The following is a 27,274-nucleotide window of genomic DNA, read 5'->3' as shown; positions in this document are numbered from 1 at the left end:
TCACATGTGTCCACGTCAATCTCATTAGCTCCCTCTATTATTTTTTCGCACGTGTGTCTGCCTCCTATTCCTGGAAGACGCTTAGGTTTCCCTTTCCAATACTTTCATAATGCAGGACGGTAAATGTGACCCTTGAACCCCGACTCACAGGCTTTACTATTTCAGTGCAAGAGGCTGGTTTTTTCAAATGAATTTTGCCAGCTTACATGGATTTCTATTATCAGGCCCACACTTAATACAGATTATATTTAAACACTTTATACAATTTTATACAATTCCTCAAACTTTATCTTGACTTGTATTCACAAACAACTTATTTTTTCTATTGCCAACGTTCCATGTTTTCTGCCTGAGTAGAATTAATGTTGTGACCTGAATATTTTAATATAAACCTTTTTAATGCTTATTCAGGACACAACAATGTATAGTAATCACATTGCACAAGGGTAGTGCAAAGATCAATGTATCCAACTATTGACCAATCAATATTTCAAGAGTGGCAGATTTTGAAAAAGTTGGTAAGGGCTCACATTCAGAAATGGATTGAGAGAGAATCTCTACTCTGCAATGATCAGCATGGGTTTATTCAGGAAAGGTCATGTTTTAGCAACTTGCTCAAATTCTATAATAATGTTGCCACAGAGTTAGACAAGGGGAATGTATATGCCATGATACTTTTGGATTTGATACTGTTGCATAAACTGGAGAATATGGATTTGAATTATAAAATATTAGCATGAATAAGAAGATGGCTGACTGACATATCAAAAAGTGGAATACAGGGGATGTGAATCGGCAAGATTTAAGGTAACTTGTGGTGTATCAAAAGGATCAGTCCTTGGTACACCTGTCTCTTTACAAGACCTTGTTAAGACCTCTTTTGGACTACTGCACACACACACACACACACACACACACACACACACACACACACACAGATCTAGACTGGTTTCCATGGTGATGATATAGTGGAGTAGGAGTGCAAGAGTGTCAGAAATAATATCAGGATTGTAAAATACTGATTATGATTGCAAATTTGTAGGCTGCAGACACTAGCAAACAGGAGAAAGATGGGATGATATGATTGAGAGTTACACAGAATTTCAGTAAATGGAATTTGAGGGTGGAGAAAGGACACAAGGGCACCCTTGGAAGTTGAGAATGAATGCACTCAAGAGGTTAGGGCTAGATTTTTTTCTCAGGGTGGTGTATGATTGGAATTGATTGCCAGTGGATGTTATGTGTACAAACAAGACTGTTTTGGTGGCATGGAAGGTAACCTATTGTCCTCACCCCCATCTGCTTGCTATCCTTCAACCCATTGAAGGAGAGCACACAGATCAATGTTCAAGAGATTGGTTATGGGTGATCTTGAAGCTTGGGATATCATGGTTTGTCAAATGAATAGGATTAATGGTGACAGCAGGTCACTTACGTTCAAGAGAAATTTATGTGATAAAACAAGTGGGAGTACAGTTATTTTTCTTCATTAGCTAAGTAAATTTGATTAAAAAGAACAAAATTTTATAAGCACACTTCAAACTGTGGCAAACCCGAGCAATATGAAATTACATCGTCTGCATAGCTAAATTACTGGTGACAGTAATTTGCTTACTTGGTACCATTGTGGAGGTCCTAAAAAATAATGCCTTGATATACTAAATATGCCAACAAAAAAAATAACTGGTGTTCATTTTTCTGTTAATGTAAATAACAGGGTGATACTAATTTTGCTTTATAGTCACCCTAGTAAGAGGGTGTCAAAAATTTTAAATTTTAATTTTATCTTTCGGTTGCGCGATCTTTTGTTAATACCGCACCAATCATATGCACGTTTTAATAACCTGCCTTCGCTGTCTGTTTCGCGTTAGGCTTAATTACCTTAAAGGGAGAAAAGTCACAAAAGAGAAAAATGTTCCTGGTCCGGGGATTCCCTTATTCAGGTAATATTCACTAATTTCATGTTGTCAGTCTGTGGTGTGCCAGTATCTGTAAGTGGTGCTATTATTTGATCTATTCTACGTTAAAAAATTTAACCCTGAGATGGATAATTGGCTGATAAAAAATAAAAAAAAATCCCGCGAACAATCAGAAGAAGCAGAAACAGACTCAAAAAAAAAAAAAAAAGGACAGTATTTCATATTTTACCAGAACAGCTCGCATCGTCTTCAGAACCAAATGGTAAGAGGCAAAAAAATGTAATATATGCATTTGGTTTTTGCAATATTCGCTGTGTATGTTTTGTATTGAATATAAATACAGTAAATATTATAATAATATATCTCTCTATTACGATTTTTTTTCGAGGGGGGCCGTGAAATATTTTAATTTTTGCAAAGTGGGGGGCCCTGACATCCAGAAGTTTGGGAAGCACTGATATAGATAATGAATAACAGAGGGGTAATGTACATCCTTGTCTCACACCAGATTTAACATTAAACCATCTTCCTGTACTTCCCTCAATTCAAACTGCTGACGTACAACTCAAATAAAGACTAAGTATTGCTTGATATAATACTCCATTGACACCATATAACTGTAGCATATTGAATAGCTTCTCTCTTGGCACCTTGTCATATGCCTTTTCCAAATCGACAAAACTCAAATACAGATCTTTGTTACATTCCCATGCTTTCTCACTATTTGTCGTAAAGTGAAGATCTGATCCTGACAGCCTCTATTTGGCCTGAATCCAGCTTGTTCTTCTACAATTCTTCTCAACCGTTTCTCAAGTATACATGTATAGATCTTGCCAGGAACACTCAGTAGGGAAATACCTCTGTAATTCTCACATTCAGTTTTATTTCCCTTTTTATATATATCGGTACAATTAGAGCTCTACTCCAATCATCAGGAATTCATCCCTCTGTCCAGGCTTTCTGCACTATGCAGTGCAACCACTGTAAGACTCTTATACCACCATACTTCAGCATTTCTGGTAGAATATCATCTACTCCTGCCGCTTTTCACATTTCAAGCCTTTGATGGCTTTTTCTACTTCAAGTATGGATATGTATTCCTGACTGCATGCCTGGTCAGTAAATAATTACTCCATACTTCAAGGATATCTTTTTCTCCTGTTTTCATGTCACCTTTATCATCTCTAACTCCTTTTACAGCACTCTTTCCTCCATTCCTAAGCTTCTTCAACAACCTCCAGAATATTTTGCCACCTTCTTGATATTTATTTTCTATATTCTTGCCAAAGTCGTCCCATGACTTTTGTTTAGCTAGTTTTACATAGTGTTTAGCATTCTTGCATTTGTCTCTATATTCTCTAAGAGCACAAGCTGACTTATTTGACAGGAACTTTTGATATGTTTTCTTCTTTTCCTTCACTGCCTCTTTAACTGCCTGTATCCACCAGGGAGTTCTGATTTTTTTATCCTTGCAGACTACCTCACCACATGCCTCTCTGGCAGAATCAATGTTTTCTTCAGAGTTTGCCACTGAATCTCCAAGGTTTGATTCCTGTTCTCAAACTCTTTCATTTTTTCTTCAATAATCTTTGTCTATTTTTGTCTACAGTTCACACCTGAGAGCTGCTCAACTTTTATTCGTTTTAAAACTTTCTTACATGTTATTCTTTTCAATATGAAATTCAATTTTATCCTGCTCAAGATTAAATAGTGATCACTTCCAATTTCAAATCCTCTGTACACTCTAGTGTCCTGCACCAGGGAGAAAACATCACTATCGACAATAACATAGTCAATGAGACTTTTCTTATTCCTTGCCTCTTCTCTCCATGTGAATTTGTGCACATTTTATGTTGGAACATGGTGTTAGTAATAACCAGTCCATGTCCTGAGCAGAAATCCAACAGATATTTGCCATTATTATTAGCTTTGCTCTTTTCTCCAAATTTTCCCAAAATATTTTTGTATGTCTCACAATTATTTCCTAGTCTGCCATTTAGATCCCCAACAAGGACCAACTTTTCATTTTTCATTGTGTCAGTTGCTTTCTCTAAAGCCTCAAAAAATTCCTCCACTTCTACCTTAGTAGAACCGTCTGTGGGACCATAGGCACAAATAAGTCTCATTGTCCTGTTCCCCATTCTCATATTTGCACACATCGGTCTACTTGAGACTGACTGCCATTCAAGATTAGCCTCATATTTTGTGTTGAACACTATGGCTACTCCTTTTCCTTGATTGTCATTGTCTGAATATAACATTTCGTATTTATTGCTCAGAAAGATCTCACCAGTTTTTGTCTTTTTTGTTCCAGTCACCCCTATTATGTCAATCTGGTACTTATCTAATTCCTCAGCTAGCTCCATTTCTTTGCCATTCAGGCTTCTTATGTTGATAGTACTGATCTTTAACTCTGGTGATGTTGAGTTGGGGTTTGTTTTCAGATTTGTTCCAGTAGCTGACTTTAGGCTGTTCGCCCTGGTTCCCTGGCGAAAACAACGGGGACCTTGTTTAACTGAGGCGACGCACCAGCCGGCATGAAATTTTGTCATGTCGTACCATCATTTTTTATTTTGATTTAACCAATAAGAATACAATTTGGTTGGCTAAATCCCAAATTGCCAGCCCATCCTTGTTTGTTTAGTATCCAAGTAGATACCCAACAGGGTGCACCACGAGAAGGTGAGGATTGGACATTAGGTCAGAAGCCCTGGTCGGTTCTCCGCATTCCTTTAAAGGCTATGTGGAGGTCTCCTCTCAGCTATACAGCTTTGACCCTTAAGCACCCTGGGCTTAAAAGTTAGTTTTTAAATTCTAAGCAATTTTTTTTTGCATAAAAATTAGGCTTTAATCCAGGTGAGTTTGGGCATACATATTACACTACACATAGCTTGGTAAGAAGTTAAAGGAAACAATATAGTGTGAGGAACAAATAGACATGGTGACCACCTTAATAACATGTAGGACCTCCATTCCACAGCATACAATAGTGATCCATGGAGATTTTGGACCATTCTTTCTGTGGGCATGTAATGAGGTCCTGGATTGTAGAGGGGGTGGACATTTCTTGATCTCACCCAACACTCCAGTTCACCCTATAGATGTTCAATAGGGTTGAGATCAAATGTGGCTCCATTCATGTCCACAAACCACATGGTTACAGCAGCAGCATTATGGCAGAGTATATCATCTTGTTGAGAAAGTAACAAAAGTCAGTTCTGTAGAAACACCACAAAGCAGGAAGAATTGCACTGTTCAGATACCTCTTGGACTGCAATGTTCATGGACCATACCATCCAAAGAGGTCTGAAACCAAACCAGGACCATACCATCAACACCATCACCTCCGAATTTCATAGGGTTACATACTCTGGCAAGAGACATTCACCAGGCATTCGCCACACCTACACCTGCCCATCTGCTTGGCAGAGGTTGTAGTATGATATGTCACTCCATAACACAGCTTTCCAAGCTTCCAACTACTCTGCACACTCTTTATACCACTGTAGGCAACACTGCATGTTCATTCAGGTAATGTGGGATTTACATATTGTGGTCATATCAAGGAAACCCATGTTGTGAGCTTTGGTTCTGAATGTTTTTGTGCAGATTCATGTTCCAATTGATGCCTGGAACTCCGTATTCAACAAGTCAGGCTGACGAATGGTTGCTTTTACATATTATCCTTCGTAGCACCCTACAGTCAAGTTTAGTGAGTGGTGAGTCGTCCACTGCAGGTGGCACTTGCAGTTGACTCTGAGCTTCCATTTCCACATGGTGTCACTAATTATTGACCTGGGATGGCTCAATTTGTCAAAAAGATAGGCCTGCAACATGGAATTCTATCACAATGCCTCTTTCAAACTCCATCAGTTCCCTTCTTGCAGCCATTTCACCCAGACACAGTTGCAGTGACTTGGGAACATCATATTCTTCCAATTTATACTGGCTACAAACATGCGACTCTTTACATGGCATGATGCACTGTGCCCATAAGTGTCTGAGGACTTCTTTCCAAGCAGTGTGTGGTGGATTCAAGGTGCACAGGATAGAGTACAAAATGAGGAAAAGCCTGCAGAACACCTGATGGCCACCATCTTAAAAAAAAAAAAAAATAGTCTGCTTGGAAATACAAATATAATAAATCAAAAAATACATACTGAGCATTGAAATAGTAGTAAAAATTCAGACTTAATTGCAATTCTTATCCATGTTATTCGATAGGTGTTACAGAATCGTATCCAGATTTTGCTGGATATCTATAGATGTCATGGCCAGTTGGGATGTTAATAGGATACCAAGAAAAAAAAAATTTGTATCTCAAAGACTGGGTTATTAACTCTTATCAATAATTATGCAGCTTCAGCTTCCTTAAACTTGGAATGATTCAAAACCTAGAGTACACTAACATACCATGAGCAAGTTGCATTTAAGCTGAACTTATATGAAGATAAAATCCATACCAATATTATCAACAACATAATGGGAATCTGACAGTATTTCCTTGTGTAATTCTTCCCATGGAGGAGAAAACTGGAGAAGTGACTGAATTGTTTCATCTTCATAAAGATCAGCCCTTAAATAAAAATAAAATGGTATACTTATCAGAAAAATGTACCTTTTTTTAGTTTTCTAGCAAAAAAGACAATGAATTCAAAATATTAAGGCTTGATATAAAAGTTCAATTTAAAACATTAGTATTTCTATATAAAGGAACAATACCATTAGTTAGGTACAGCTTGGTAATATGTAAAAACAAAAAAATGTTCAGTATCAATCACTAATACAGGTGAAACATTTTTCATAATGCCAATTCTACCTTTCGTACTACAGTGTGTTTCCACCAAACAGCTGATATAGCAAAAATCAGCAAGCATTCCTGCTGTAAGAAATATCTTCCTAGTTGGAGGAAATGTCTAACTGACATTTCCTCCAACTAGAAATTTGTAAATATCATGTACACACACATCTACTAATGTAGAATGTCCTCACTGCCTGGTGAAACACCATCTTACTTTATGCATGTTCAATGAATACCATGTTTGGGGTAGAGTTCAAGGGTTCTACCTTCTACTCTCTCTCTCCACCATGTAGCTGCATGACACTTCAAAGAACTTAGAACACTCCAGTGAAAGATATAGTTCCTCAATTTGGCTGATAATAAATAAGACCAAAAGGAAAAGATTTTCTATTCTAACCCAAAAGGATGGTATGCATCATGAGTTATCCCAAATCAGCTTGTGCACAACACTGTTTTACTCTTGGCGAGGAGATGGACAGCCTGTTCAAAGAGAATCTCTTTTCACTGCAAAACTTTTCTCTACCATGGAAAGAAAACTGCAGCATTGCTATATTTTTATAGGAAAACATCAAATTCCTAACACGAACCCTTTGGGAAGGGTGGGGGGGGCCTATTGACAATTTTCCTCCAAATTAATTTGTTAATTATCAGGACTCCAATATTGTCACAGCTGACATTTCAGTCATCTAAGGCACTTAACTATTCGTTTCACCTAGATCTTGGTTTTCCTTCTAAGTCTTTTTTCCTGAAATGACAACACACTTGTTTTGCTAACTTTCTTCTTAATCCATTTAAGTGACTGTATCACCAGTGAGATTAGCTCTACTTACTTTCCTGAGTACTAACAATGTCAAGTTCCTTCATAATGCAAGTTCTACCTTTCGGGCTGCAGTGCATTTCCACCAAACAGCTGATATAGCAAAAATCAGCGAGCATTCCTGATGTAAAGAAATATCTTCCTAGTTGGAAGAAATGTCTAATTGACATTTCCTCCAATTAGAAATTTGTAAATATCAAGTAGACATAATTGTGCCACTAATACTAATCTGTTCACTCCCCTAATCACCTAAAAATGAAAAAAAAATCACTTCCACACTTCAACAAAAAATTCGTGGCATATGTTGCAAACAAAACCTTCACCACCACCACTCAGACATTGAAAATTAGGACTGTTTCTGACCAAACTCAACATGTTCACACCAGGGCATTGGAAAAACTTCTGCTGCCAACTTAACCTTCTGATATGGCAATATGATAAGTTTGTAGCAGTGCTACAACCACAATTTTGTGTTTACATATCAACGGATACACACTGCATATTGTGATGGGTTTAATCGTAATGTGTTTGTTTAGGTATATTAGAAAACAATCGAGGAGAATACTATATTTGGTTTTACTAAATTACTAAAAGATGTAATTAAGTGAATCAACATTAATGAGCCCATTTGAGAATGGCAAACATAATGGAGGGAAAGAACAGGCATGAATAGAAATGCTTTCATTACTGACAAATTAATTATTAATTTACATTATCATAAGTGTGCATGTCATCCTATAAGTTGCTGGTTGGAGCAAATAACGTGATCATATTTGTTCATTTAATGCATTTATGTTGAAAGTTACACTTGGTTAGAGTATATTAAGTTTAGTTTAATCCATTATCCAAGTGTGAGCAAACAAAGTTTGCACCTGAAAGTATCTTCAGGACTGGGGTAAGGTGGTACAACACCAGAACACTCCTTGCAAAGGTGGAGCAAGCTACCAACACTCCTATCTCAGTATCTCCCATAATGCAAAACACATCTCCTTGCGGATATGTCTAATGTTATGCATTAAGGGAAGGGCCACAACCCAGACTAGTTTCGACCTTTATTGAGGTCTCTTCAGTGGGAGCCAGGCCCAAGTGACGTGGCCCTTCCTTTAATGCATAACATTAGACATATCCACAAGGAGATGTGTTTTGCATTATGGGAGATACTGAGATAGGAGTGTTGGTAGCTTGCTCCACCTTTGCAAGGAGTGCCCTGGTGTTGTACCACCTTACCCCAGTCCTGAGGATACTTTCAGGCACAAACTTTGTTTGCTCACACTTGGATAAAGGATTAAACTAAATTTATTATAATGCATTTATGATTAGGCTGACCATATTTCCTTGAGACAAAAATGGGACATTGGGATGGCAAAAATGGGGTATTTGCTCATTTAATGCATTTATGATTAGGCTGACCATATTTCCTTGAGACAAAAACGGGACATTGGCATGGGTGTTATGTAATATTCTGTAATATTGAGCTTACCATTATTCTTCAGTGAAAGAACCCATACAAAAATTTAGGTAGATATAGAGGGGGACTGTATTTCACCACGACTGCACCATGAATATTTCTCTGATGAAATGATCTTACGCAGCAAATTTTGGTCTTTCAACACTTTATCATAAAACTTCACACTCCGTGACACAATTTTGTCTTACAACTAACATAGCCCTCATTGTCTCAACACTTAATCTAGATTTCTCCTTTGACCACACATACTGTTCATAACAGAAAATATTCTCTCAACAAATGCTGTACTTCTTGTAAGACAAAGAATAAACTCTACAATATTGCAAAAGTCTTGAAAGTCTAAGCATTTTTCACTCATTTTAGAAAAAATCTGTACCCATCTATCAGATGCAGGAATGTTTTCTTTATTCCATGTATCCAACCGACTCACAATTATAGATTTTATTAGGGTCTATTGATTGAATACACGAGTTTCTTCTGTTTCTGTGTGTGATGAGTTCCTCGTTCAGGCTGTCCTGCATTTCTTTCCATTCAGGTGTCTTTCTTAGTAGCACCCACTTGAAGTTCTCAGTGTTTCCTAAACTGCACATCCACTTGTTGACATATTCTAAGCTGGTTTCATAGAAATTCAACTACCTCAAAAAACTTAGCCTCGTTAATTTCTCCTGAATCTATTAACATTTTCAGTTGTTTTTTGACATAAGTAATTACAAACACTTCACTTTTTCTGGACTAAAATTGTTTACAAGATTTTCAGCATTCATGGCTACTTCTGTAGCTGAAATATCTTTTTCTGTTTGAAACATACACTCATGATGACTTGATCTCTTGCAAATGACAACCACAATTTTAAACAGGGATCTTCAAACAATTTTCACAACATAACAAGGTATTTTTCTTGAAAGAAAATAAGAATGAAGCCCATCAAACATGCTTAAAATTCTGTCAATTGATAGACCCAAGGTCAAAAATCTTGTATTTCCATGCTCTAACAATTTGGCATAATTGTTTCCTGCAAAGTCACAAAAGTTTTTCAGTTCTTCAACTCTGACTGTGTATATATTGAAGTATTTGTATACTTTCACTGCTAAATATTCGATATCAATTGGTAAACAGTCGACAGCACACTGGAGACAATTGTGTATAATATGTGCTCCACAACCAATACCAATAATCTGCCTCTTCATGTAGAAAGTATTTTTACTTGTTTTGGTAAAATACTTATAAGCTCTGCATTACTAAATCTTGGTATTTCTAGCCTGGCTCCCACTGATGAGACCTCAATAAAGGTCGAAATCGGTCTGGGTAGTGGCCCCTTGCCTTTAATACAAAACATCATACATCCCCTTCTTGGAGATGTGTTTTGGCATTAAGGGTAAATATTAAGATTAGTGATCAGAGCTTGCTCCACCTTTACGAGTTGCCTTGGTCTTGCACTACCTGTGGGATCAGCTAGTCTTGCATCAATTGCAGGCGCAAACTTGACATTTTGTCTGTTTGCTCACTTGGGAAAAATTGAGTAAAACTAGGTTTTAAATTGCTTGGTATCTTTAACATAATTATACCCAAGTTAAAAATACTTTCTACATTTAGATCTCCTCCTGAGATTTTTATTTAATAAGGTTAAAACACCTTATGGTAACTTGTTTTGGTAAAATACTTATAAGCTCTGCATTACTAAATCTTGGTATTTCTAGCCTGGCTCCCACTGATGAGACCTCAATAAAGGTCGAAACCGGTGGGGGCTATTATGAGTTCGCTCTCTTAAGGTTTTTGCCTTAAGGGAGCAATTTGAGTCTCCGGGGAAAGTGTTCTCCGGCACGGCCCGCTAAGGGGTTTTGTTGGTGAATGCTTTTCTTCGGAATTTGAGCGGTTCTGCTCGGTGGTGGCGTGTGGGTGGAAGGCCATCACTGAGTGGAGCCAACGCAGAGATGGACGGTCTTTGGCCCACAATTGAGTGGCCTAGGGATCGTCCGAATTTTTAGAGACGGCTTTACTTATTCATAAGGTCGAAATCGGTCTGGGTAGTGGCCCCTTGCCTTTAATACAAAACATCATACATCCCCTTCTTGGAGATGTGTTTTGGCATTAAGGGTAAATATTAAGATTAGTGATCAGAGCTTGCTCCACCTTTACCACGAGTTGCCTTGGTCTTGCACTACCTGTGGGATCAGCTAGTCTTGCATCAATTGCAGGCGCAAACCTGAAATTTTGTCTGTTTGCTCACTTGGGAAAAATGGAGTAAAACCAGGTTTTAAATTGCTTGGTATCTTTAACAATCTGCCTCTTCAGTTCAGTTAAGTTTTTGCCAAGTTTTTTGCAACCACCAAAATTGGTGTTCGTGTTATCTGCACACAAAGCAACAATTTTGTTCTGTAAAGCAAATTTGTCACTTACTTCCATCAACATAGCACATACTGTATTTCAAATGTTTCACCAGGTTAGGAAATAAAGTCTATAATTTTGTCTTGAACACCACAATTTGGCAAAAAGTACTGCACAACAATTGGAAAAAGTTTGATGTCTTTTGATGCATCTAAACTACCTGCAATGCTTTTTATTTTATTGAAATCCTCTATGACTTCACCCAATATGTATGGTGGTAAAACATTGGTAATTATTGCTTCTGATTTAGTACATACTGAAGAAAATTTTGGTTCATAATTTTTTTCTGGAGATCATCATTAAAACTACAGTTTTGCCTTTTTGACATTGCAAGGATAGACTTAAAGCTTTAAAAATTAAGACTAAAACTTTAAAAAAATATGAAATTTAAACCACCAGCATTGAATAACAAAGCCACTGGTTAGCATACAGGCAAAACAAAAACCAACACTACAGCAGGACAGATGGCACATCTCAGATGCGCAAGCGTTGCCAACATGTATTTTTTTATTTTCTCTGAAGAAATCACTTCAGATATCGATATCTAGTATGGAACAATGCGACTCCATGGTTATACAAATTACTGGGTATCCATGATATTGATATATGATTATAGGTTACGAATAATAATTTATGATTGACCAACTTTAAAGTATATTTATAGTTTTTATTAAAAACAGGACAAAATTGACATTTTTATTAAAATGATGGGATAGCTGGGAAATACGAAAAAAAAAAAAAAAAAATTGTACTGTCCCGTTCAAAAAGGTACATATATGGTCAGCCTATTTATGATAAAAATTAAAACAAAGAGTTTTGTTTGCAAAATATAAATAACCAACCAATAATGAACAATATCTGTATACATTTTTAGATAATAAATAAGAGAGGCTAACGAGAATTATAGGAGAGGCTAATGAACTAATGATGTCCATCAGGTGATTCATCTAGGTGTGGCAGGAATACATGTAGATTGATGGAATAGCAAATCATCTTGTATAATTTGTTGTGCTTATGTGTATTTATTTCTATGTTTATTTATAAGCCACCTTTGTAGTTTAAGAATTTTCTTACTGATGATCAATATATGCTTTTCACATGGTAATACATACATAAATAATTTCTGATCATTATCGGAATTAACCACTCTTTTGTATATCCTACAGTCATTACATTTTTCTACTCGTGTCAGCAGCTCTTGTCTTATCAATAGTTAATAATAGAGATCTTTCACATTATTCTATTCCTGGAAAAATTTCATTTTTATTCAGAAATAGATGGATTTTTACTTACTATGTCTGTTCTTTACAAAGACTGGAATGGAAATGTTTCTATAGAGTGAAAAAATATTCCCAACAGAAACTATACTGTTGAAGCAGGGAAAAAAAGTAGTATTATTGTATTACTAGATAATTTCTAGTAATACAATATAAAAACAGTTTCATTGTTGTGCCAAACACAGAACTAAATATATTTGTCTTGGCATCCTATTTCAAATTTTGAGTTACAGAAAATATGTAGTACAACTTGTTTACAATGCAGTCATTAGTGAAGAAATCAAACAACTAAAACAAATTTTCTAAAGCATATAAAGATGTATATTTATATATAACTTAATCAGTTTAAACTGTAGTTGAGATTTTTTGATATTAAGACAGTTCAAATGCTAATTTTACAAATAGTCACAGCCAAAATGCTATATATACTGTGTGAAAATGCACTTGCCTGAAGTTGATTGTCTGGAATTAGTGTTAAAAACAACTGGCTACATGATGTTATACATCTTAATTGTCCAAACTATATTGTGCATCTATATTATGTGATCTCATAACAGAGAATGAGAAATCTAAAATCTTGATTTGATCTTCTGTAATCAGCTATCTATCTCTACTACTCCCCAAATTCTCAAAAAATCACTGATTTTTGATCCCTGAAGCATGACCACTCTTTTCAGTAACTTCATTCATAACCTTGTGCAATTTCCTGTACTATGAAATGCTTTTACTCAAACCACTCAAATCTTATGCTCTTTCTAGTATTACTGTAAAATCTCTCACGATATGAGACTTGGTAACTTATGTTTGTTTTTACGTTTTTTATTTTTTATTTTTTTTTATTTAGGAGAATGTGCTTTGAATAATGTTAATTTTTGGACTAAAATAATCTTTTCTGTAATAATATTGTATTGAACCTTTGTTAAAATAATGTGGCACATGACACTATCATATAAGGCAGGGGGTGTCACACTGGGGGGCCCGCGGGCTGCATGCAGGCCCCAACAATACCTTTCTGGCATGGTGAAAAGATTAGCAGCAGTATATATACCACATTGGTGGCAAACTGTACTCCAGGAGATTGATGAGGCCGGGGATTTGGGAGTGTTAGTGGATAGAGAGTTGAAGTTTAGGGGACATATTGCAAAAGTGGCTAAATCAGTTCATCAAATCACTTTATTACTGAAGAATACTTTGACGAGCAGAGACAAGCAAGTTATTGTTCCTCTGTATCGAGCCTTGATAAGACACCCCATCTAGACTACTGTGCCCAGATTTGGGTGCCAGGCTTTCTTCTTGATGGAGGAGGTGGAGAGGATCCAGAGGCAGTGACCAAGATGATAGCAGGTTGAAGATTTGTGGGTTGCAGAAATTGGTTGATAGGTGGAAAAGGGGCGATATGATTGAGACAATCAAATTACTGAAGGGTTTCTATAAGATTAATTCAGAGGATATTTTTGAGAACAGGACTGGTGGTGGAAGGACTAGGGTCCATCCATGGAAACTGGGCAAGAGTGTGGTTAGCAAGGGTGTTAGATCTAGGTTTTTTACTTGGAGAGTGGAATAAGCTGCCAGAATTTGTTGTGGGTGCCATGACTGTGAATAAGTTCAAGGCAAAGTATGATAGATACTGTGTATGTTGAATAGGTGTTCTTGACATGATGTTAGGGCCTCCCTCGATGAGGCTAAGGACTCCTTGGAGTTGCTCATAATAATAATAATTAAACGACCATACCAGCTCAGAGTAATGCAGCTTATACACTCTTGAATGCTAACAATGTTAAGTTCCTTCCTATGTTGGAAGTTTTTGCACTTGGTTATACTATAAATTAAAGATGCCAAGAAATTATATTCTTGGTTTAATCCTTTATCCAAGTGTAAGCAAATAAAGTTTGTACTTGAAGTAATTTCAGGACTGGGCAACTTGTATATAAAAGCTAATGACTTCACATCACTTGCCTTAGTATCCTATAATGCATAATAATAAGGCAAGTGACGTGAAGTCCAACAATGAATCTTAGGACTCCATGGAAGTGTCCATGCAATAATAATAAAAAGCCATTATCTTCTATATATAAGTTGCCCAGTCCTGAAATTACTTCAGGTGCAAACTTTGTTTGCTTACACTTGGATAAAGGATTAAACCAAGAATATAATTTCTTGGTTTAATTTCATATTTAATTTATAGTATAACCAAGTGGAAAAACTTCCAACATCTATCTCTAATCCAGATTATTTTAATACTAAGTTGTGAAACCTTTTGGCTATTCATATATGGAAATATGACTTCTCATTACTTCAACCATGGTATCACTTCTGGGTCTGGCTTCCAATAATGAGAACTCAATAAAGGTCAACCAGTCTGAGTAGTAAACCTTCCCATAATGCATAGCATTATACGTGTCTGTCAGGATATGTGGTTTGCATTTTGGGCTACTAAGGCAAGCGACGATGTGAAGTCGTTAGCTCCTATATACAAGTTGCCCAGTCCTGAAATTACTTCAGATGCAAACTTTGTTACACTTTAATCCTTTATTCAACTAAGAATATAATTTCTCGGCATCTTTAATTTAAAGTTCCTTCCTAATATCTTCATTTTTGATATAATTCTGTCATTAATGCTATCTGTTCAATCCCAAAATTTTTCTTAGAACTCCCATAGATCTCTAGATATGGGATCGACTTTTATTTCTATTACACTTCAATCCACACAAGTAGTTTGAAGGCTTTAGTATACTGCTCACTTAGCGTTCCTGTTAATTTCTCTTATTATTACTATTACTATTATTATGGGCAACTCCAGGGAGTCATTAGACTCATCGAGGGAGGCCCCAAATCATATTCATCACAACTATCTGACATTCGTACAGTATCTATCATACCTCGCCTTAAACTCATTCACTGTCACAGCATCCACTACAGACTCAGGGAGCGCATTCCACTCATTCACTACTCTAAAAGTAAAGAACCCAGCTCTAACACCTTTACTAACCACACTTTTGCCCAGTTTCCATGGATGTCCCCTAGTCCTCCCACAACCAGCCCTGTTCTCAAAAATATCTTCTGAATTAATTTTATAGAAACCCTTCAGTAATTTGAATGTCTCAATCATATCTCCCCTCCTCCGCCTATCAACCAATTTTTGCAACCCACAAATCCTCAACCTGTTCTCATACGGTTCATTCCACAGACCTGCTATCATCTTGGTCACTCGCCTCTGGATCCTCTCCACCTCCTCCCCATCAAGAAGAAACCTAGGTGACCAAATCTGAGCACAGTAGTCTAGATGGGGTCTTATCAAGGCTCGATAGAGAGGAACAATAACCTGCTTGTCTCTGCTTGTCAACGTATTCTTCAGCAACCAAGTGATTTGATGAGCTATTTTGGTCACTTTTGCAATGTGTCCCCTAAATTTCAATTCCTTATCCACCAACACTCCTAAATCTCCTTATTCCACAAATTTAATCAGCTGTCTCCCTGTTACACTAGCACTGCTTTTTCTGGTGCTATCTTCATAAAGAATGGTACACCCACATTTGATACTTGTCAGCCATTCACTTATTCAGGTCAAGAGTTTATATTCCAAACCCATAATCTCCAGTTCATGCAACATCTTTTCATGTGGTATCCTATCAAATGCCTTAACAAAATCCAACAGTATCGTTGTGTATCCATTCCATTTATCCAATTCGACTTGTCTATAATATTATAAAATATGAGCAAATTGTTAAAACATTATCTCCCTTTAGTAAACCTATGCTGTTCCTTGTAGAGTATAGCCAATCTGCCTATTCATTTCTTTCTGTATGCGAGTTCTTACCAACTTCTCTAAATTCTTCTTCACCGTGACAGAGATAGGTCGGTAATTAGATACATTGGTTTTTGCATCACTTTTGTACAATAGTACTATCATACATTCTTTCTGTTCCTGTGGCATCTTTCCTGAGCTGAGACCTCAAGTTATACAACATGCCAAAGGCCTAGCCAATTGAGCTGAATATGCTTTTGCATATGTGCTAATATTCCATCTGTTCCTATTGCTGAATTCTTATTCAGGTTATGCAAAAGCTAGATTTATTTTAACCTTATTTTAACTACTAGCACAGTGCTGCTAGTAGTTGTAGCCACACTGTACACTATGTTTCATACACCTGGTTGATATATCTTAACAAAGTGAGCATTCATTAATTGAACAATTTCATTAGCTTCTAACACTAGAATACCATCTGCATTCTAGAAAGAATGAAGCTTCCACATTCATTCTTTCTTTTATATAGCCAATTTCTTTTCATATTCCAATTTAACTTTCTGCATAATACTTATTACTTTTCTGGTCTACACTTTATATATTTCATAAATCCTGTCACTCTTATTCTCACAATATTCTTTCCATATGATCTTATGCATTTCTTGCTTAATAAGGTGGCACAGCTACTTCAGTTCCACTCTATTTATTCTTCAAACTCTAGGAAAAACATTCAGATACTGCCTAATTTGTGCACTTTTTCAAAGATTCCCATGCATTGCTAATATCTTTCCCATTCAGTGACACCATGGGGGTCAAAGATAGTATTCTCCTGTTATCATAGGATATCATTTCCTAAAGTTATATTCTCTAAAGTTATCATGTAATTCCTTTCATTGTGCTCTTTCCTTTATTTCTAAACTTTTTTAAGTTCCCAGAACAACTTTTCTGTTATTTATTTTCTACATTCTTACCAAAATCTTTCCAATGACTTTTGTTTAGCTACTTTTTCACATAGCTTAGCTGTCTCATATTGTTCATTGAGCATCAGCTGACACATGCTAGAAGCTTTCAATATGCTTTCTTCTTTCCTAGGCTTTCCTCTAATTTCTTGCATCTATCATGTCTTCCTACTGAATTAATCAAGGTTTGGTTTTTGTTTGTGAACTCATTTTTTTCTTGAATACTTGCACTGTCTATAGTTCACATATAAAAAAAGCTCTGAACTTTAATTCTTGTTATAATTCTTATATTTTTCTTTTCAAACATTCATTGAAATCAGTCAATAAGAATTCCTTTTTCTTGTCTTCTTTCCATGTGAATTTGTGCACATGTTTATGATGAAACAAATTAGTGATAACTAGCCCATATCTGAACAGAAAGACAGCAGACATTTATCATTAACTTTATCCTTTTCTTCAAATTTTCCCAAAACATTTCTATATGTCTAGGATTCATTTTCTATTCTGCTGTTTAGATCTCCAACAAGGAGAATTTTTCCTTTATAATTTTTAATTGCTTTTGTTTTGCTATAATAACTCAATTTCTCCACTTCTTCCTAAGAATCTTAGGTACAAAGAAGTTACTATCAAATTCTGCATCTTGAAATTTATCACATAACTACTTGAAATTGAATGCCCATTAAGAAGTTTTTCTTTGTTTGGTGGTGAATACTAACGCTACTCCTTCCATTCCCTGATCACTATTATTTAGTAGAATCTCGCCTGTGTTAATCTCCGTTGGCTAAATAACACCAATTATGTCCATGTGATACTTAGTTCTTCTGCCAGTTTAACTTCTTTTCCTATGTTGTCATGCCTATCTAGAATTCAGCTGATGTTCAGATCCTGGTTCCCTGAAGAAAACAAGTGCAGGTAAGGGAAAGTCTTGTTTAAGTAATACTCTGCCCATTATAAAAAAGCATAACTAACCTGATGCAATGAAATTGAATTGAGTAGTCAATACAAAGTGTAAAGTGCCTCAGGATATATTGTTGTTTACAACTATGCCACAAGCATTGCAACTAAGATTTCCCCCCCCCCCAGCTCACAGGCAAGGTTTATCAACATGGATGGTCTTCTTCATCCAGCTGGGGGACTAACTATAATGGTGATAGCTCCAATATACTCTCTCTCTCTCTCTCTCTCTCCAGGTGTTTCCATCTTGGGATCTCCTTCAGAAGGTAAAAAACAAAGAATTAGTCCAGTTTCTAGTATCTATCCAGGTGATTCTAGGTCACCCCCAGTTTTTTTTTTTTTTTTTACAAGTCAAGAATTCTTGTTTGGAGTAAATAAATGCTTGCTTGGAGTTTTCTTCTAGCCTCATCATTTGTTATGTGTATAGTATCTTCAAAATTTTCTCTAGCACTTCATCTCCAAGGCAATGGTCTTTTCTTCAACAATGTCCAACTCTGACATCTGTATAGTAAGACAGTTAACAAGAATAAGTCTTAAAGCTGTATTTTAACATCCTTCCAAAGTGGCTGTGATCTCTGAAGGGCAAGCAATGTGTGCTTGAATATCATGTTTAGACTGACCATCTCTGTATTGTATGCATCCCAAGTACATAAGAAGGTGCACTGAATCAAACTTTTTAATACCGTATTGGACCTCCTTTAGCCCAAATTACGGCACATGTGGTCTGGCATAGATTCTACAGGCTGTTGGATTGCATCTATGTTGTCGACTTAGTGTTCAGGCTTTGTAGTGGCCAGGGAAGATGGAAGAAGCTGCTGAACAATTCTCACACAACAGACAGTAGCATTGATGTCCATGAAACAAGTGTCACCTGCTGAATAAAAAAAAAAATTAACATTGCAGGATGGACTTGATTGGCAAAAATGTTCAGATATTTCTTGGAAGACACCCAACCTAGCAATATCAGGGGACTTGTTCCATACCAACAAAACATGAAACCACCTCCTGCACTTCTAGTTGTATTTGCAAGGCAGGCTGCGTTCACTGCTTCATGGAGCTCCTGAAACTCTCTGCCTACCACTGGTACAGAACAAAGTGTACCATGACTCAATGGACATGACTCTTTTCTCCAGTCATGGTGTTCCTGATGCCATTCCTGGTTCTGTGCAGAAATCAGTGGTTTCCATATAGGCATGCAACTGCCAATATTGATTGTCTTCAATTCCTTGCACAGTTTGATGAGATAGGGGTCAGGAACAACCTTCATTAAATGCTTGCTTCGGTCAACTGCTGGGCCTAGGAAGCTTTGTTTGTCCATACAATCCTTCTCAGATGACAGCAATCTTGTCTTTAGACCACAGTTATGCCTCAGACAAGTAATGAGGTTATTTTTCACCGATTTAACACCAGGAATATCTCACCTTCTGAGAAACCAGTCATCTCTTTTGTTTTCAAAATCATAGCTCCATCTCCAAGGTTTTGAAAACAGAATTGTGACTGGAATTGAACCACAATAAGCCCTCTATCGAACTCTGAAATATCCTTTGTTTTTTCCATTATGATCAATACTACTGATGATTATTGAGAGCAGCATTCTTAAATAGTTGACAGTCCTAACAATTCATTTCTAGAACATGGTGATGCACATGACCAAGTATTTTACATACACACTGTGTAAGTGACATTTATAAATATCTGCATAAAGGTTTCTAATTCAATGGTTGGTATGCACTGGTCAATCTTTTTACTTCTTCCAATTTTCCATCATTAAGTGAAATTTTCATGCGTTTATTGCCTGAAGACATTGTTTTTTATTGCGAATGCTGATCTTTAATTCATAATCACTAAATACCTTAAACTCTCTCTCTCTCTCTGTTAATTCTTCTAATTGATGTTCATTCTCTGCTATTAAGTCAATGTCATTGGTGAATCTAAGATTGATTTTTTGCCACCAACTGTAATTCCAATACCACTGTCTTCCAAGACTAAGTTTATTATATATTCCAAAAACAGATTAACACATTCGCTTCCAACTACGAGTATACTCGTAGTTGGTAAACCAGCCACACAAGCCAGCTACGAGTATACTCGTAGGACGCTTACCGCCAGCAACGAGATTACTGTACTGACCTTGAAGAGGTGAAAATGCTTGGCTTGTGGAGCTAGCTTCAAAACTGTGTATTCTCATAGATGGTATATGCTCTCCACAAGCCAACTATGAGTATACTCGTATGACGCTTACCGCCAGCAACGAGATTACGGTACTGACCTTGAAGAAGTGAAATTGCTCGGCGTATGGGAACAGACTATGCCGAAGTAGCGTGGCAGCGAACGTGTTAAAAAAAAAAAGCACCGCTGAAAGTATGCAGTCTTGATACGCACCTCTTTCCATTTTGAAAGGCTTGCTATACTTGTCAATGATTTCTATTAACATTTCTGAGGAATGGCAAAGAGTTTAAATTAGGCATATTATTTTATTATCTGTTTCATATTGGTTCAGTATTCTCCATAATTCCTCATGCCATACTCAATTGAAGGCCTTTGTATTTTGACATAGTTTTATGTTCAATATATTTCTCCAATGAGATATACTATAAATAAGTGATCTATTGTACTCTTATTCATTGGAATCCTGCTTGGTTCTTTGAAAGTATACTTTATTTTCCTCTCAATCTCAGAGAGTAAGATTTTTTAGGAAAATTTTGTTTGGAAGACCGATTAAACTGATAGTTCTATAAGTGCTACATTTTATACTTTTTTTTTTTTTTTTTTTTTAAGGAAGAGGAATCAGAAGAGAGGTGCAACAATCTTTAGGCCATGATTCACTGTTCCACACATTCTGACAAATTTTGAACAGGGTATCTAAGATATATGTTCAGACCTACTGCTTTCACCAGTACTGAAGTTATTCCATCTATACCTAACAATTTTCCCATCTTCAGAGAATTAACTGATGCTTCTTTTAATAAGTAAGTCACCTTCATCCAACATGGATGGTAAAGAACATAAAAAAATCAGATGAGAAAAATAAATTAACTAAGCAGATCACAGGAAATCTAGAGTTCTTTCACTATGCGACATGTTTAAAAGAAAGAATAACTACAAAAGAATAAGGACTGCTGATGGTACAGAGGTGGGACAAAAGTAGATGAAATAGTTGATGATGAGTGACACTTTGCAATATCCAGTGTACACTAGTGGCCAAAATTGTGGAAACCTTTTGGAAAAAGTGTATTTCTGAGGTTTGATAGCTCATAACACCACTTTTTTTTTTTGGAGTAATACCATAAAATTATATATCAATGGAAAGATAATTTAATCAAGAATATAATGCCATAACCTTTATGAAGGATTTTTTTATTAGAACAGCAGTTAAAGAAGAAAAGTGAAACACATAGAAAAAATTAGATATACAAAAATTCTCACAATGTGAGTCAATACTTAGTTGGGTAACCTTTAGTGTTCATTACGGCCTTACAACGCCTTCCCATGGTGTGAACCAAGTTTTTTAGTTCTGCAGTTGTTATAATGTGAAACCAAGATTGAATTATTGCTTCTATTAATTGGGTTTTATTGCTGGGTTGCTTCTGACCAACAAGTTTCTTTAGTCGGCTCCATAGATTTTCGATTGGGTTAAGGTCTGGGCTATTCTCAGGCCATCCCAGCAGTGGAATATGATCATCTTGAAACCACTTTTTGTACACAGCAGCAACATGACATGGAGCTGAATCCCGTTGAAATATAAATGCTTCATTATCTTGGAAAAGATCACGTGTGGAAGGCTTCAGTTTGGGCTCAAGTATTTCATTTATGTATTTTTGGGCATGTATATCCCATTAATCATGCAAATTCTGCCCACACCTTTTAATGTCATAGAACCCCAGATTATAACGCTAAGTGGATGTTTCACGGTAGGTGTAATGCAATCAGGATGCAAATCTTCTCTGATTCTTCTCCTTACGTATTTTATGCCATCACTACCAAACAGGAAGATTTTGGCCTCATCACTCCAAATAACACTGTCCCATTGTTCCGCTGTCCAGTTAGCATGGGTTTTAGCCCAGTTTAATCTTTTCAACCTTTGTTTGAGAGATAAAACTGGCTTTTTTCTTGGAATTCTAGCATTTAGATCAAATTCCTGCAGTCTGCACCGAACAGTCCTTGCACTCAACTTCACATTGTATTGCGGCATTTCAGCTTGTATACACCCAGATGATTTTCTTCTGTCACGTAGGCACAGTCACTCAATTCTTCTATTATCACTTGCTGTTGTGCACCTTTACCAGTCTGGTTTTGTAGTGACTGAGTCTCCTTATACCTCTTCAAAAATTTAGAAATGCCACCTTTGGTTAAGTTTCCACCAATTTTCTTCTAATTTCTTCATAACTGTAGCCTTGTTCACTTAATAGTACTATTTTACATTGCTTTCTGGGTGACCAGTTAACTCTTTGCACCATTTCTTTAATTTTATTAAAGAAATGGTGCAGATAACACACTGACAAACGTCCTCCTCTTGGCTCCAATACATGACATCAATAGCTGAATCCTACTGTGATTTTATTGGCTCATTGCCAAAACAAGATGACACCTGATTGGCTCTCTAAACACTCATGCTCATTGGCTACATTTAAATGAAGCTACTTCATATCAACCCAAGCAAGTTGTGCTTCTTTTTTCTAGTTACTTGGCTATAACTTTTCATAGAATACAGATAATTGAACAAACTTTGTTGCATTACATTGTTGGTTAAATTATCTTTCCATTGATATATAATTTTATGGTATTACACCAAAAAATAGTGGTGTTATGAGCCATAAAAAAACACCTTTTCCAAAAGGTTCCACAATTTTGGCCACTAGTGTATATATTTAGGAGACAAGAATTAATGATGGAATAGAAGTTGTTGAATTGGATATTGCAGAATCTCAATGTGAATACAACTATTGTATTAGATCAGGTCAGTTTGCTTATTATGAAAGCATGCAATAGAATTAGCACTACCTCTGACTAGCTTGTTTAACTTCAGTCTCAGTACTGATAAAGTCCCAGAACAGTGGGAAAGTAAAATGAGTGGCATAATAGAGAATCTGAGACAAAAGTAGCAAATTATAGACCAATCAGTACCTCGAGAGAGGTGATAAAGGTAATGAAGAAATTAGTCAAAAGCAGAATTCAGGAATGAGTGGATAAGAATATATTCTATGTGAAAGAGCACAGTTCTGCAAGGTGTAGGTCATGCCTCAATAATTCATTCACCATTTTGGGTATAGCCATGTCCCTTATCCAACTCAGCTGTCATAATAGTGACAGCCAAGTTAAATAAAAGGCATGGCTATGCAATGATACTGCTAGATTTATTCAAAGGTGTTTGGTAGGATACAACACGGAACTCTGTTACAAATAGGAGCAAATGGGGTTGGACACAAGATAATTTTGTAACTATCTATAGTTACAAAAAAAAAAAAAAAAAAAGTTGTATGTGGAAGCACAGTATCCAGGAGAAGGAAGAGGTGACTAGCAGTGTATCACAGGGCTCTTTGCTGGAATTTAATTTATACTCTAATGATATAAGAAATTGTGTGAAGGAAAAAGAGTGGTTGAAGGATAATTGATAACAGTTTAATTGGGGGGGGGTATCAAGTTGTGTATTTTAGGATGAAAAAATTATAAGCTGCGTACACTTTTGCACTCCAAATGCACTTGAGAAAATTGAAATCTGGGAATTTTGGCAGTCTTGGAGGATATGGTGTTGAAGTTCAGAGATGATACTGCAAAAAGAGGGCAGTTTTTGCAAGAAACACAAAAACAAGCAAAGTTATAATTCTTCTTTATAAGGCTTTGATACAGAGGCAAGTGATCAATATAAGTAATCTGTATTGTAGAATGCTCCCTATCAGAATGAAGGTTTGGGAGTTGAAGAGGTTGATTAATAGACAAAAAATAGGAGATATGACAGAGGACTGGACTGATATATATATAGCCAAGATTAAAAGTTTTAAAACAAACTTACAGGTAATGATTATCAGCAAATTTTCTTTTTTCACTTTGAAGTCTTTCTTCTCTACGTCTACTTTCTGATGTTGAATCTGGATCAAGCACATCCATAGCACCTGAAAACTCTTCCTACGTAATATTTAAATTTAACAATCAGCAAACCATTACATTCATATAATAGATGAAAATTCAATCTAAAAATATATGCATATTTTATTCAAAATAAATAATTAGAAGGAAAAGAATAGCATCTTACACCTGATTTCAAGACACTGATGCTGCAGTGAGATTCAAAGTGGAATCTGGTCAAACTATTATTTTATTTATTTATTTGTATTAGCCCCTAAACATGAGGGGTTGCAAAACCTATGCGACAATGCTATATGTATAAGGATGTAGTTAGGAGAGGGGAGAACAACTCCCCCCTTTCCAAAACAGAAAGCATATTTTGTTGATAAATCCAACAAATAATGCCTATCAGAAAGATAGGGTGTGTAGAAATAATTTTTAACTGAAATGGAAAGGGATTATTCTGTGAGTGAAGCCAAGAAAGCCTAGATCAGAAAAAATAGAATCTATACATAAGCCACATTTCGAAAGGCACTCACAAAAATTAACAGCATATAAAATTCTTAAAATTAAATACCAAATATGATATCCTTGATAACTATGCAATGCCAGATTTCTATCAGAAAATTTAAGGTAAATCCAAAATTAACTTGAAAATCCTAATAAGTTAATTCAAGATGAGGTAACCATGTCAATGATATGAAAAATCAACTATTAAAAATTACAAAGGTTGAGAAACTGAGAACCTTACCTTAGTGTTTTTATGAAAGAATGAGGACAAAAAGTGAAATCAGATACTACAACAAACTCAACATTGCCAAAATTAAAGACAAGCACCATTAATGTTACACATATCAATGAAAAAGGAAGTGGAACAAAAATTAGAGAAGTACCAGTTACATAATTGTAATACATAATCACATAATATAAGTGATTGTCTATGAAAATAGTGGTGGTGGTCGGCGGTAAATGGCGCTGGTGTAGATGAAGGTAGTTGCTGTTAGTGGAGTGGTAGGGATGGAGAGTTGTAGAGCAGGTGCCCTCCCTCAACGAGTCTTTGGACTCCCTGGAGGTGTTATGTAATAATAATAATAATAATTGGTGTTACTGGAAGACTAAAGCAGATTAGATTCTGCTAATTGATTAAGATGCTATATTTAGTAATAGTGATCAGGGAAAAGAAGTGCGGATAGCATTAATTCATAGTCTGGCAACTTAAATAGCCAAAATAGACAGAGTTTCTAAATTCTGAAGCTATCAATACTGTGATTCCGATTTGTTAGCACCATTTATGCAAATGGAAGACTTGCATTTTAATATACAGTACTTGATCTTGACCAGGATCATAACTATGATAAGTGGCCAAGTGGTCTAGCATCTCCACTCTCTAAACCAGACTACAGGTTCAAATCCCCATTTTTGGTCTCAAGAACAAGATTTTCAGAGCATATATATATATATATATATACTTATTAAACTTTAATCTATATTCCAATATTTCAACGTCACATTGCCATTTTCACACGAACTTAAAATAAAGACACGTGCACGCAGGCACTACACACAGTAACTGAGGACGAAGCAGGAAGCTGTTGTTTCTCCTAAAAGTCCTGATGGTGTCCCCTAGCAGGCTATATACGTATTCTCGGTCGCTGGGCTGAAGGTCTTCTGATGCAAGTCTCCCAATTTTGAGGCAGTCTCATGCAACCAAATTTGTTGAGATTTGGCATGTTTCTTAGGGCTGAGGCTGATTCCATGAATAACCTTTCAAATTTGAATTTACCACGATGTATTACCATGGCTTTCTTCCACCGTATTCTGTGGTGAGTATCCAGAGCATGGTCTGCAAGACCAGAGTGGCTGTACTGGTGAAATCCTCGTGTTCTGAAATTCTGATAGCTTACAGCTGTAAGGGACCTGGTATACACCAGGTAGGTCTAAGGGAGGTGGTTGGTCTTTGAGTGGATAAGGGACGCCAATTTTTCATATGGTCTGTAACAAGAGGTCAAGTTATGTTTTTTTAGGATTTTGGTAATTTTTTCCGAGGTGCCGCGGATGTAGGGAATAGTGATGGATTTAGAATAATCCTTATTGTGAAGGGAGGAGGGGATTGTGGTTAACTGGTATCAATATTTTTTTGGATTTTTTTTATTTTGGTGGGGGGGGGTAGCCATTGACTGAGAAAGTGTTGAGCATGTGGTTTAGTTCCGTGGTTAGGGCATTATCATTTGAACAGATAAGTTTAGCCCCGTTTTGTAGTGTCTTAATAACTCCATATTGTTGTGAGGGGAGTGGGTTTTCTATAAACTGAGAAAACCAAGATTCCATCAGGCTGGCTAGTGTGTCTAAGAAAGGCAGACTGTTATTTTTCTCCTTTTCCAGGGTGAACTTGATTCTTGGGTGTTGGTTGTTTAGGTGTGTTAGGAAGGAGAGCATGGGTTTACCACACTCCCCACCCTTGGCAAAAACATTGGCCAAGGGTGGGGAGAGTGGTAAATCCATGGCTGTCTCCTCTATTTGTTTGTAGAATTTCCTTGCCAAGTGAAATAGCCTGAGTTCATAGTGAATTGAAATAGGGCTAAGATATCAGGAGGAAATTTAGCTTGGATTAGCACTAAAGTTTCTTTGAGTGGGACATTTGTGAATAAGGAGGAGACCTCAAAACTGACCATTATGACAATATGTTGCAGTACAAGGTTTTCTATGCTGGCTTTGAAATGGGCAGAGTTTTTTTTTGTGTGATGGTGTGTTACCAGTATGCGAGTGCTTTGCCAAATTTAGCTAATTTGTATGTTGGGGATTCAATGCCATCCACTATGGAACATAATGGCACATTTTCTTTATGTATTTTTGGGAGTCCATATATACAGGGGGTATGGAGTTAAA

General features: G+C 36.4%; 1 protein-coding gene across 1 annotated transcript in view; it reads right to left on the bottom strand.

The window, feature by feature from the left end:
* Positions 1–27,274, bottom strand: part of LOC150109873 (protein SHQ1 homolog) — a 169,836-nt gene that overhangs the window by 70,242 nt on the left and 72,320 nt on the right. The window contains exons 7-8 of the mRNA XM_090415535.1: positions 24,336–24,448; positions 6,383–6,495 (exon numbers count right to left, since the gene is read on the bottom strand). Of these exons, the coding sequence (XP_090271661.1) occupies positions 6,383–6,495; positions 24,336–24,448 (226 nt within the window). The remainder of the gene's footprint in view (positions 1–6,382; positions 6,496–24,335; positions 24,449–27,274) is intronic.

The sequence above is a fragment of the Typopeltis vanoorti genome, chromosome 1 (genome assembly GCF_054136105.1).
Source record: "Typopeltis vanoorti isolate ZY-2024b chromosome 1, IOZ_Tvanoo_1.0, whole genome shotgun sequence".
Taxonomy (NCBI): Eukaryota; Metazoa; Arthropoda; class Arachnida; order Uropygi; family Thelyphonidae; genus Typopeltis; species Typopeltis vanoorti.
Note: the sequence above shows the minus strand (reverse complement) of the source record. Positions and strands in the feature narration are given on the sequence as shown.